Genomic DNA, 12,500 nt, shown 5'->3' on the forward strand with positions numbered 1-12,500 from the left:
TAATTAGTATTGTTATTATTATTCTCATTGGGTCTATTATTTGTATTGTTCTCATCAGTTATCACCATGTTGTGCATGTGCGTAAAGTTGTGCGCAAAGTTTCCCTGCTTAAAGTTGCTCCTCATCTGAATATGTCAACCCTACTGTACTACACTGTCTGACCAGCCAGCCAGCTACAGCCCAGCCCAGCCCAGCCACAGCCCAACCACAGCCCAGCCACAGCCCAGCCCAGCCTGGTCTGACAGTTATTTAGCAGCCTATTTGACCTCTAAAATAATATTTGTTGAGTATGAGCATTCATAGATAGTATACATGTTGTTATTTAACTTATGTTAACCCTAATTACAAAGGGGTTTTATTGCATTTGATGAGTTAGTTGATTTTTGTTGTATTTCCATCCTAGGTCTAGATAAAGGTGCATTTTTGTTTTATTCACAAAAGCTCTGACGAAGGCCGTGAGGCCGATACGTCAGTTTATTAAATATCAGTGATACTATCAAGAGCAGTGTGCGGTTTCCTTTTCCCTTCTTCTTGTTCAATTCTTGCCATGCACCTGCAAATTAGATTGCTCAGATGTGCGAGTGCCTTTTGGATGTTGTTATATTTCCATTAGAATCTCTCATGAATAGTTTATGTGCTGTGAATCAATCAAATGTATTTATAAAGCCATTTTTACATCAGCAGTTGTCACAAAGTGATTATACAGAAACACAGGCTAAAACCCCAAAGAGCAAACAGTGACGAAACCTAGAGCGGAACCAGGCTCTGTGCGCTAGGGCCCAATCCGAATCCTTAGTTCCCGCGCCTAAAATTAATTCCACACTTTACACACATGTCCAAATTACGTGCGCTTATATTTGGGATTTCCCCTTATGAACACTGATCATTTATGGTCAAACCAAATGCTTATAGCAGATCGAAAGTTGTCCGTTGTTATAAAAATCTTCCTGCAAGTGACCTTCAATTTCAAACATGGAAACACATTGTACAGTCTGGAGGGCAGAGGCCAGTTGTTGTTGACACTGCACGAGGAGACGCAATCTCTTTAACATGCATGCCACAGACAACTGCATATATTGTTTACATTTGAATTATTATTGTTTCATTGTTTGTTACATATACGTTTTTTGTTGTTGTTATTTTTTATGTATATATATTTATTTTTACAATTACTAGGCTTCTTGCACTCAACTAGACCTTTAGGTTGATACAACTGAACTTTCACTTACATCTAAACTAACCATCTATTTTAGCTGATAATAATGATGATTTACATTACACACACGAACACACAAACACGCGCGCGAGCACACACGCACACACGGTTCAGTCACCACTTTTTCTGAACTAAGGGATAAAATGGAATAAAAAGAATGAAATCCAAATCTTTAGCCCTCTTTTTAATGGTTCAATTATTTCTAACCCGGTTTTTAATTAGTGTGTTTCCTTTACTGAGGACTCGAATGAAAGAGAGATTATTGGCAATGTCAAGGATGCTAATTGAATGTTCGACTTCTAACAATTACTGCATAGGCATGGAGTAATTAAAGATTCGATTGCCTGTCTGACTTTGCCTCAGTCAACTCACAATAACGTTAAATGCTCAGAGTCGGACTTTCAGAAATACCCCGGAGCCGACGGTAAAACCCTTTCCCCGCCCACTTTCTTTGCCTTCGCCAGATTTAGTTTTGTAGAAGTTCTCCATTGAGCTCCAGAGGACTCCGGGGTGCCAATTGTTCTCAAACAGTGCACCCCCTTAATCAGATTATTAAAAAAAAAAGTTTTACTATCACGGCAAGCTTGAAACTTTGTGCAATGACGAGTCGTAGTGGAACTTTCCAGAGAGCTGCGTTTCAATATATTTGATAAACTTAACTAATCAGACATCTTTTGTTGCCTTTTAATTGATTTCGGAAAACGTTTGCAGAATATGGGCAGCTTCAGTTAAGCAATCTGCAATTCTTAAAATACATCCATATTATTACTAAGTGGCATGAATCGTTGCTATAACCTCATTATTTTTGTAGAGATCGAGTCAATCCACGAGTTGAACAAAAACTCAGTCAAAGTGTGTTTATAACGAACTGGTACGGTAGGCCAGCTTTTGGAATGCAGGGTTGGGCAGAAGCATGCGGCGGTCTTTGAATGACTGTGCCCTAAAGAAACCCCGCTAGTAAAATATTGGGATTAGTTTCTCTTTGAGGCCAGGATTAACACTACTTTCCCAAGAAGCACATTCCTGTCGCTGAGACTATCTGAAATGAGGGACCGGAAACTAAGAAAAAGCTAAATATAAAAAATGTGCTATACCCTGGCTGTTGCAGAAATACATAGGCCCTAAACTCTTATTTTGTATAGCAAAAATAAACGACGCAGGGCTGTTCACTGTCATCGTAGCCTATTTGTGTTGGTTATAACGTGGAAGAGTCAAATCCATGTTTTGTGTCTGTGGGTTTGACAAAGAAAAGAGCAACAACTATATTGTATGACTTGAAATAGGCCTACTCTGGTATTATTTATCCAATGTATGACTGAAACTTCAGCAAAATGTTTTATTTATTAAAACAATGGTCAATGTAGACAGTAGGCTGCGTGTTTACCGTTTGAGGCTGATTGGAGGACATTGAACGGCCAAGTGTGGCTAATGATTGCTCACTAAGATAGTAATTACAGACCTAATTAACACACCTCAATTAAATTCGTTCATTAATTTCGTTTAGAAAATATTGTAATCTGTGTTAAAATAATATCATGGCATAGGACTCCTGCAATATATCTTGGCTACCAAGATTTTGCTTGACTTTTTGCTTGAAAGGTTGAAGTCAAGTCAGTATTTTGTAATAAACATATCCAACGTGCATTCTCTGTCAATTCATCCAATAAATGGTATTATGGCTCTTCCTATGAATATTTATTTGTTCAATTCAAGGCGAGGGAACATACATATAAAGCTACTTCCACAGCGTTTCATCCATATCTGATGTCCACGGATGACGTTGTAAAATACATAAATATGTATCAACACACACACACACATACACACAGTCAATAGTGAATCCATATTTAGCTCATTGATAAATGAGGGGGTCTGATCTCAGGACCTTTATTTATGTCTGTTCAGCGGTGGGGTCACACCATTTTTGGAGCCATGTTAGGGATCCACAATCAACGTGAGTGATCAATGGATAGGGACGCGCTAGGCTAAGTCCAGAGAAGTCTCAGCAATCGAATTTCTTTTCCAGTAACCCCTCAGATGTTCTACCATGTGTTTGGACAGTCAGGTTGTCTCTTGCAATAATCATTATTTAACCATTATCCATTATTTTCTTGTTGTTCAAAAAGTTACAAATCTATTAAAATCACAGCAGAGAGTCATCGCTAATGCGAGGGAGCTCACAAATTGCATACAATACAACAGATCACAGTTTCGAAGGCTAGCACAGATTTAAAAAACAAACACATATGTACCATTTATATAAGACACACACTGATTGTCTCTTAGAAACTACATTTTGATTCCTTATAAACACTTTTTCTTAAATAAAATCCGTGTCGCCTCGGGGGAGCGCAGTCCACACCACATTCCTGGTCAAAGTGTTCCTCCGCCAATAGGTCGGCAAGTTGTAAGAGGCTTAAATGAAGCCTGTCCATCCCAAGCACTTAACCAAAAGATTGGCTCCTCTAGCAATGTTGTTCTTGAATAAGGATTTGTTCGTGGCTGTGATGTACCATAAATTACTACGAGTCGACTTCAAGTTTTCCTTCAATTAACCAACAGGTGCTGTACTGTAAGCATAGAGGTACACACTGACAGACAGATGAGATGGCTTCAACCTGTGAGGTTTATGAAAAGAAAATATCTTTACCAGTGCTAAAATAAATTATAACTTCTCCTCTGCTGGACGGGACAAACTTCATGCCATCAACATGGGCCGCTACCGAAATTCCCTCCCCCCTCTCTTTCTCTCTCGAAGTTCCTTACCAGCGACACGAATAATCAGTCTTTACGGATATATCTTATTGAAGGATGGCAGGGCTAGATGTTTGATTTATCATCATTATCTTCGTTTGAATAGTTTACATAGCCATATTGTTCTTTTCACAGGACTTGGAATTTCCACGATGAAGTCTGGTCTTTATAATCCAAGCAATCGGCATTGAAGTTCAGCTTCCAGGATGCCGCTTGGTCTTTATAATCCAAGCAGTCCGCCGTGGAGTTGAAGCCTAGCCCCGAGGCTCCGTAGCCCTGAGTGGAGAGGGATGCAGGGGACTGGTTCAGATGGCTTGTGACGGCGTTGGTGCTCATAGGACTGACTGTCGTCCCTGGGCCAGACAACTGGTGGTGCATGGGTGTAAGGTAAGAACCGCAGTCCATTCCGCCGAAGTATGACGTTGATCCGGCATAGCCTTGGCTGTATCCCGAGGCCTGTGTGTAGGTCATTGGGTAGGATCTTTGCATGCAGGAGGAGGATGTAGAAAGAGGGTCAGCCAGTGGAGAGATGGAAGCTGGACTCCAAATAGATACCGGTGCGGTGCTGGTTGATATGGAAGGGACTGAAGTAGTACTTGAGGGCGGTGTGAACTGGCCACTCGCCCCGCTCTCAGAGCTCGCTTCTCTGGCTGGAGAACTCTTCTTTTTGGCTGGTCGCACTTTGTTCTGCCCCCCGTTCTGCTGCTGCTGTTGTTGCTGGCGGCACTTTGCCCTTCGGTTCTTAAACCAAACCTAAAATAAACACAAAACAGCAAACACAATTAATCACCCAAACAGTAAGGAAAGGTTCACACGTAAAAGCAAAATGTGACGCAAATAGGCTTTTACGTGTGAACCAGATCATTTTGAAAAGGTGTGTTGTGTTGATGATAGACTTCGGAGATGTGTTATTATACTGAAGTTGAAATGCACTGCTTGACACAGTAAACGTAGTCTGAGTAGTAGTCTATTTTGTTTTTCAAAGCTTTTGTTTATGACTGCCATGCCAATTACTGTTATGGCCATCTGTCTCCTCTCGTTTGAGTTGCCACAAACAGCGGATATTTATTATTCAGTGATATGGAGTATTTGTGCCTGTGTCAACACTCACCTGTACACGAGACTCTGGCAGATTGATTTTCAGTGCTACCTCCTCCCGCATGAATATATCAGGATATCGAGTTTTGCCGAACAGTGCCTCTAAAACGTCAAGTTGTGCGCGTGTGAAAGTCGTCCTTTCTCGTCTCTGCTTGCGGGGCGTCGCTGTTGAAAATAAACATATGCACATAACTAAAAATGTTAATTCTACCCACATAAGATTATCAGAATACAAAGTAGGGATATTGTGACACAACTGTGAATGTATTCACTTTTAAGTGTAACTTATAACAACATTGTTTAACATGTATTTGCTATTCAGGGCTAAGTCGAATTCAGGACCAATGACATTTTACAAACATTTAGTGAAATAAGAATTTTCAAGTCAGTACAAAAGAATGCAACATTTAGTTGATGTCTTGCCTCATTTCAGCATTATGATAATGCTTATTAACATTAATCCCTTGGTGTTAAAAAGTAACCAGAGGCATTATATCCATGATGGCTTTACGTGATTTGACACTAATTGGAAAATCTAATCAAATGAAGAGTTGACATAAATGATTAAAGCATCCATGCACACGCGTAAAAAGTGCTGGAACTTACCTGGGTAGCCCACGGATGGATGCAGAAGGTCCATTCCGGAGGTCGTTAAGCTCAGTCCGTTGACTGTGTAAGGTGGTTGTTTGAGATACGACATCATGCTAATGTTGGACTGGGGGGTAAAGTTGGAGAAAATGTTGAAAATTGGGTATGGCCCGTAGATGTCCTTGGTTGTTTATTGGTTCTTTTTCTCGAGGTCTCGAGTTTGCCGCTGGATGCCTATTCCAAAAATCATAAAAAGAGAAGAAATTGAGCAAAGTAAGTTGCATCCAGTTTGAATAGCATTTGATGGACTCAGCGCTGTGATTAGTTGGCAATAAACCCTATCCAACCGCAGTGTGCTTTTAAAACAGTCCCAGAGCCCCAGCTGTCCTCTTCAAGAAAGCGTGGCTCATCTTGACAAACGTTCCTCCCTCCCCCCCTCCCCCTCCACCCCCCAGGCCAAAAAAGCAACATCCTTAATTGCAACAAGTACTCTCAAAGAACAAAACACAGTCGCTCAAATGCACACACATTGGGACGCAGCAAGGATCATCATTTACATAGAGCCCAGCTAATTGTCTCAAATATAAGAGAATTGATTGGGGGCCATTTGCCGAGACAAAGACACTGTAGGCCCGATAAATGAGACTGATAACAAAAACCTTTGGCGTAAAGTAGCTAACAATGCAGTCAATTTATCGGCCCATTTTGTACTGTAGCCATTTCACTAGGCCAAGCTTTTCACCATGCCTCTTGGTTTTGTCCGCACCAGTAATCGCTGTAAACGTGAACAGGATGCCATTCAAATGTGAAAAAAGAAGGCGACTTCAGCTAACAATTTAAAACTAGTACGGGACTCGACTGTGCCCAATACGTTCTTCTCAATTTCCATCCTAATTAATTGCTTGCTGTAATTAGATTTACAAGGTTGAATAACGTTCAGAAGGCAATCGAAATGTTTTAATAACGAGGCCCACGCTTAGGGGGCTTGAGTTAACCAAACAGGCAACCAACCCTATTAGCAGTTATAGGCTAACTCCCTCCCCCTATCTCCTACTGTCAAAACGCCTCTTGACTAATTTAAGGTGTTTAAAACCCATTAAAAAACCCTCAGCCTTGGGCTGTAGGAAACATCAGCCCTGCCAATCAAACTGCTATAAAGTAACCTATTTAGACAATGTAGATGATTCATGAAGGGCCTGGAGTATATAGGCCTAATTCCTTTTAATTGGCCTAAATAATGTCATTTATTGGTAAATACATGCTTCATTAATGATTTATTGACATTGGTTATGAATCAATCAAAAATAATATTACTCGCGGAAATATTTAGTTGTTGAACTGACTAATGACACAGCATAGGACTAACTTGAATATATTTGATTGTAGGTTATGCACTCTCTTATTTCAGGTAGCATATAGAGCATTATCCAGAGAGACTTACAGTAGTGAGTGCATTCATTTTCATACTTTTTTCGTTCTGGTCCCCCGCAGAAATTGAATCCACTTACTCAATTACTTTAAATATGTCTGATTTAAAGAGAGGTTAACAACATATTTCCAGGAGTATCTTCATAAAGATTTAACATTTCTATACTATTGGAATATTTCAACCTGGAGAACTGGTTTAAATAACGTTTATGGTACCCCCCCCCCCCCCCCCCACCCCCCCAGTGTCTCTTGATTATTCGACCCAACGGTTTTTTTTCCTCCACTCAATCTGTCACACTTAAAACAGACTTCGTCTACCAGTTGCACACCCGCTCAATAATAATTACCCTGTCCAATAATTAATTATGATAAATGTTTATGTTGATGAATTAACGAGATAATCCGGGTGGCACGCGCAGCCTAATTACAGGACGCTATCCTCAACTCTGCATTCAGTCATAATAATAATAATTTTGCAGGCTGAAGAAAATAAGACAGGTTCTCCTCTTTCATTTAATATCCATATGCCATGCAGAATCATAATAAAACACTTCATAGGCCGTTTTTCGTTGTAGTTAGACATATGGATAGCCTAATGGAAACAAATCAATATACAGGACTATGCTAAATAGCCTATAGGCTACATTTTTAAAGAAACATCAGGTCTATAACTTGACTAACACATTTCCAAATAGTGTTTTTTTAGGCTACTCAATCGATATTAAAGTGTTAGAAAATATTCCGTTTTAGAATGGGAATTTGATGATTTTATATGTAAGACTTTTTTTTACGGACAAACACACCTGTCCCTCTAACAAATAAAACGATTTTTTTGAAGCAAATGTGGGCCATTTGTTTTTTAAACTGTAGGTCAAGCGTAATTTGCATAAACCAAAGAAAACAACTCATACGCTAATAAAAAGAGCTAAATGTTTGAGATGTTAGTTAGGCTATATTTCAGAGAATTGCCAGGACCCTCCCGCGTGCCCTGTCACGACTGGCCGTTCCATATAGGACGGTAGGGGAGGGAGGTGCTGTACAGGCGGAAAGAGGGTTCACTACACGCCTCCTCAATTATCGCCCTTTGTCTGCATGTATTTTCACACCAACTGAGAACATTCACTGGAATGCATTCAGATTGAAGAAAGTAATCGAAAGAGTCGAAAATACATTAGCTATTCAAATTTCTCCAAGACAATATTTCTGTTGAAGACAAAATTACGGCTGAAATTATTAGCCTTATTTGGGTTTAATTAAATGTAGCTACAAACTAGCGCTGAGTTTTAAAATGACAGAATTCATTGTCACATTTAGGACAAAAAATGTGTCATAAAACTGTTTTCCAGTGTCCTACAGTAGGCTTCAGGCTAAAATGGAAGATCCATACACAATACACACCGGAGTGTTCAATGGTCTAATGAGTTTTTTTAATCATTCGATTAACATGTGCCAGGACGTTTCTCGCTTTCTCCAGGTTATGCAAGGTGTTAATTGACCATAAATTGTTGTCCAAACACAATGACCTAATAGGGCCTAATACACTATTTAATGAATGTATTGTTATTTTGTTAATGTCATTTTATTGATATATATTTCTGCTGTGGGATGTTGTCTGTATAGCGTGTAGGCTAATAGGTAGCCAATACATCCTTTCGTTGTACAACAATTACGACTCCTATACGTATAGGCTATAGGCTATAATAATAGTCTAATAATAATACAAATAATAATAATAATAAATGGCAACTTACTCTCGAATGTGGGCCGGAGTAGAATGTTCTTTGTCCAGTTCTTTTCTTGAATAAAATAGCTCTCTCGAAATCCTGTAACGTAAACAATCAAAAGTAACTGTCGCTTTGGATATATTCGAATAAAAATACCAACAAAACTTTCATCTTCAACACTTGCACCAATGTATGGGATAGTGAAAAAGCGTTTATGACGGTAAAATACATGCGGTTGTGATTTGTTAGTCTGTTCTGGGGAAGTTGCTGGAGTTGGATTTGTAGAGAGGGCTGGCCAATGAGAACGTCTGGAGGACTCGAAGCTGGAGTCTGTCTCTCTCTCTCGCGGGGAGATTTGCTGAGAAGCAAATGTCGCCAGCTACGCTTTGACGCAAACTCCTCAGCCAATGGCAGCGAAGGGGCGACTGAGCACATTTTCATCCCTGAACTGAGGGTAAATTAATCATAAAACCTCAAACTCACAGGGCTGCAAATCTTAGCAAATGGATAGGAGCAATTGTGTCCCTGCATCAAGACTCATTTGAGTGGTTAATGGATGGAGCACATTTAATCATCACAATTGACATGATCACATTTTATGTCTATTTAGCACACTGAAGTTAGAACTATATTTATATAAACTGTTCCCAATTATGGTAAATATGAAACTACCCCCACGGTTAATAAATGGTTCTAACCAGTGGGAAAGGTAAAATCAGTAACCACAGTATTTTAATCTTACGAATAATGACTTATAACAAGAGCTAAAAACAACATGGAGCATTCCCCACGAATCCATGACAATTCTGGGGCCGGTGACAAAACCGTCCGGGAGAAAAGCAGGAGCTTCAAGTGGAGGCTAAAACACGGTCCTCTCACATTCCATTGCGTAGAAAGGGGGGATTTAGGGAGACTTATTTCCTTAAAACTGTCCTCCCATCCACAGAGCGCCCAGTCTGCTCTGATCAAGTTGATATAGCAAAATTCAGCCAGGGTATAGGGAATACTATACGAGGCGGACTAACCGAAGATTTGACCCTTATATATTATTTACCAGATATAATACTAATTCCTGGTGGTGTATTTTTTTTAAATAAGTTAATATCTTTAAATATCAGCCATGTTAAGACATGCTGTTGTGGCTGGAACACATCGACAGAGAAAATACCATCCCTGCAGGAGTTTGGTGGCATCCGACTTATTTCAGTGGATGCATTTTTACTGCACCCTTGAATTGACTGGAGAACTCAGTCCGCCACTTACAGCTCAGGAGAAAATCAACGCCAGCTTTTTATATCTCAAAGGTATGACTATTTTAAATTAATGTGAATAATGAAAACGTCATTTTTTGGATATTCAGAGTTATTCAGAGGCCTACATTTTGAATGATCGTTTCACAAAAATGTATGATATGTGAACATAATAACAGGTTTAATAGTTTTATGACATCCCTCTACAAAAAGCAAATCCCATAAAAAAAATGTTTTCTATATTATTATTATTATTATTATTATTGTTATTATTCACTTTTACAATTAGGCCTAAGTACTATAGTTGATTAGTTAACAGAACAGAACGTATGAGTTCCTTCATTGCTATTGACTCGAGCCACAACTAATAGCCTACGTCACTTGTAATGAATGTAACCTGTATGCGCACCAAAACAATATGCCGAGGGTTTTGGCACGCCTTGGTAAATGTGTCATCTTAAGGAGCTTTGAGGAACACACACACACACACACACACACACACACACACACACACACACACACACACACACACACACACACACACACACACACACACACACACACACACACACACACACACACACACACACACACACACACGGACAAACCCGCTCACTTCAAACAGATTCGAAATTCGAATATTGATTTAGATTTGTAAACAGAGACAGAACCTGGGTTTTATAAATCGTCAGTTGCCTCTCTAGCAGTCTTAAGAGTAGCCTAGGCTAAGTCAAAAGTGCAGTATTGAATCGTTAGACCTGTCTTTTTACGCAATCAAAAACATTGACTAATGTAAAAATCTATATGATTTATTTTGACAGACTTTGATGAATGGAAATCGTCGGGGATCACTCCGTCTAGACTCTTTTTTTTCTCTATCAATATTCTGTTCCGGACTCGTCATGTTTGCATCTTGACTGGAGTAAAGTTTTCCAACATGTTATCTAGTTTATGACCGGGGTTTCTTCAGCCTACAGCCGTTCTCTGTCTGAGGGATGGATAGGGACATGGCAAGTTGTCAGGTATCTGTTAATACTGTATCTGCATTTTCTCTTCATTTTCTTCATTTGTGTTTTTGAAGCAAATTAGCCAATTCCATTTGTTAACCTTAGGGATTTGATTGTCCCGCGGTGCTTTTGGGTATAGTAATAAAAAACATATATATATATATATATATATATATATATATATATATATATATATATATATATATATATATATTTGTTTATACGTATATTATGAAAATAAGCTTTCAAAGTGGTACTTCTTTTTCTCAGGCCTCTCCTTGAATTCAAAGGCTTTGCCTGAAGCAATTTTCATTATTAGGCCAAATCAGAAGTCATGTAAAAACAAACGACATTTGTTATTTGTTTCTTATGTTGTATTGTCATAAAACATATCCTTTATAATAAGCAAATTAAAAGCTACGAAGGCCCTGCCGTGTGCTAATTGTAGGCTATTGAAAGCTATACTCATTTTAAGGCCTACTTTTCAGCATGCCATTTCGTTTTTTAGGCTACCTTTATAATGATTAACTCACGTATAATAAAATAATAGCCCGATCATAAAGGTGGCACGAGCAACCAGAGCTATCGAATAACGCACAGAGGTTGTTTACCTGCATTAATAGCCTAATAAATTACGGTGTTGTGTGGAAAATCATTGTGCCTGGTATCGTTATCCGTAGCATCGCGCTTGCTCCTCGCCGTTTAAATTGCTAAATTATTTATTAAATTCAAACACCAGCCCTCCTCCGGGACTTTCTATCTTAAAAGGAGGACGATGTTTAAAGGGAAAACGAGTTAACGCCTCTGGCAATCAGCGCTCCCACTGGCTCCCGGCTAATTGACAAGGACGAGGTCTTTTATCTGTGCCTCTGGTAAGTGAACCCGGGGGTTAAGAGTTGCGGGATTCAAATCCCAAATTCAACACAAATTGGATGTATGAATCAAACTCTACCTATACCTATTCTTCTTCCTCTTTTCATCTATTCGCACTATGACTTACCACTTTACACTTTAACCTCAATGTTTTTTTAACCGATTATTAAATCCCCGTTGCCTTCTCGTGTTCATGTAAATGTATCCCATTCATCATCATTCATCACCATGATGCAATTATAAAATATATATATTTACACCGTTTTATATTTACACAAATTTAACAAAAATAAACATTATACATTTTCAGATGTGCACTCTTCGCTCCATCTCGATCTCCCTCTCTCTTTCTTCCTCCCTCACAAGCACACTTCTACACACGTCTCTTTTTTAGACTAGAATAGAACAAACAAATACATACAGACGTACTGTACATACATAAAAATACATACACAACTAGGCTAGGCTACATAAAGCAAGCTGCTCTTCATTGTTTGGTTGTGTCGAAGCATCACCTTCCTCCTCGTTTTAAAATCCCGCATGATCACTGATTCAGTGGAAT

At 39.1% G+C, this 12,500-nt stretch overlaps 1 protein-coding gene across 2 annotated transcripts in view; it reads right to left on the reverse strand.

Moving 5' to 3' along the window:
- The window catches only part of LOC110497889 (homeobox protein OTX2), a 9,391-nt gene extending 247 nt beyond the window's left edge, over positions 1-9,144 (reverse strand). Inside the window, exons 1-5 of one of the 2 annotated variants that reach the window (XM_036954843.1) lie at positions 9,038-9,144; positions 8,836-8,907; positions 5,675-5,890; positions 5,082-5,260; positions 1-4,723 (exon numbers count right to left, since the gene is read on the reverse strand). The exon at positions 1-4,723 is cut by the window's left edge and continues 247 nt beyond it. In XM_036954843.1, coding sequence (XP_036810738.1) covers positions 4,100-4,723; positions 5,082-5,260; positions 5,675-5,771 — 900 coding nt within the window. In that variant the 5' untranslated portion in view covers positions 5,772-5,890; positions 8,836-8,907; positions 9,038-9,144 and the 3' untranslated portion in view covers positions 1-4,099. Of the gene's footprint in view, positions 4,724-5,081; positions 5,261-5,674; positions 5,891-8,835 lie in introns of both variants that reach the window. The other variant, XM_036954844.1, reaches the window with a different exon arrangement.
- Positions 9,145-12,500: the final 3,356 nt, after the last annotated feature.

The sequence above is a fragment of the Oncorhynchus mykiss genome, chromosome 19, assembly GCF_013265735.2.
Source record: "Oncorhynchus mykiss isolate Arlee chromosome 19, USDA_OmykA_1.1, whole genome shotgun sequence".
In the NCBI taxonomy this organism is placed as follows: Eukaryota; Metazoa; Chordata; class Actinopteri; order Salmoniformes; family Salmonidae; genus Oncorhynchus; species Oncorhynchus mykiss.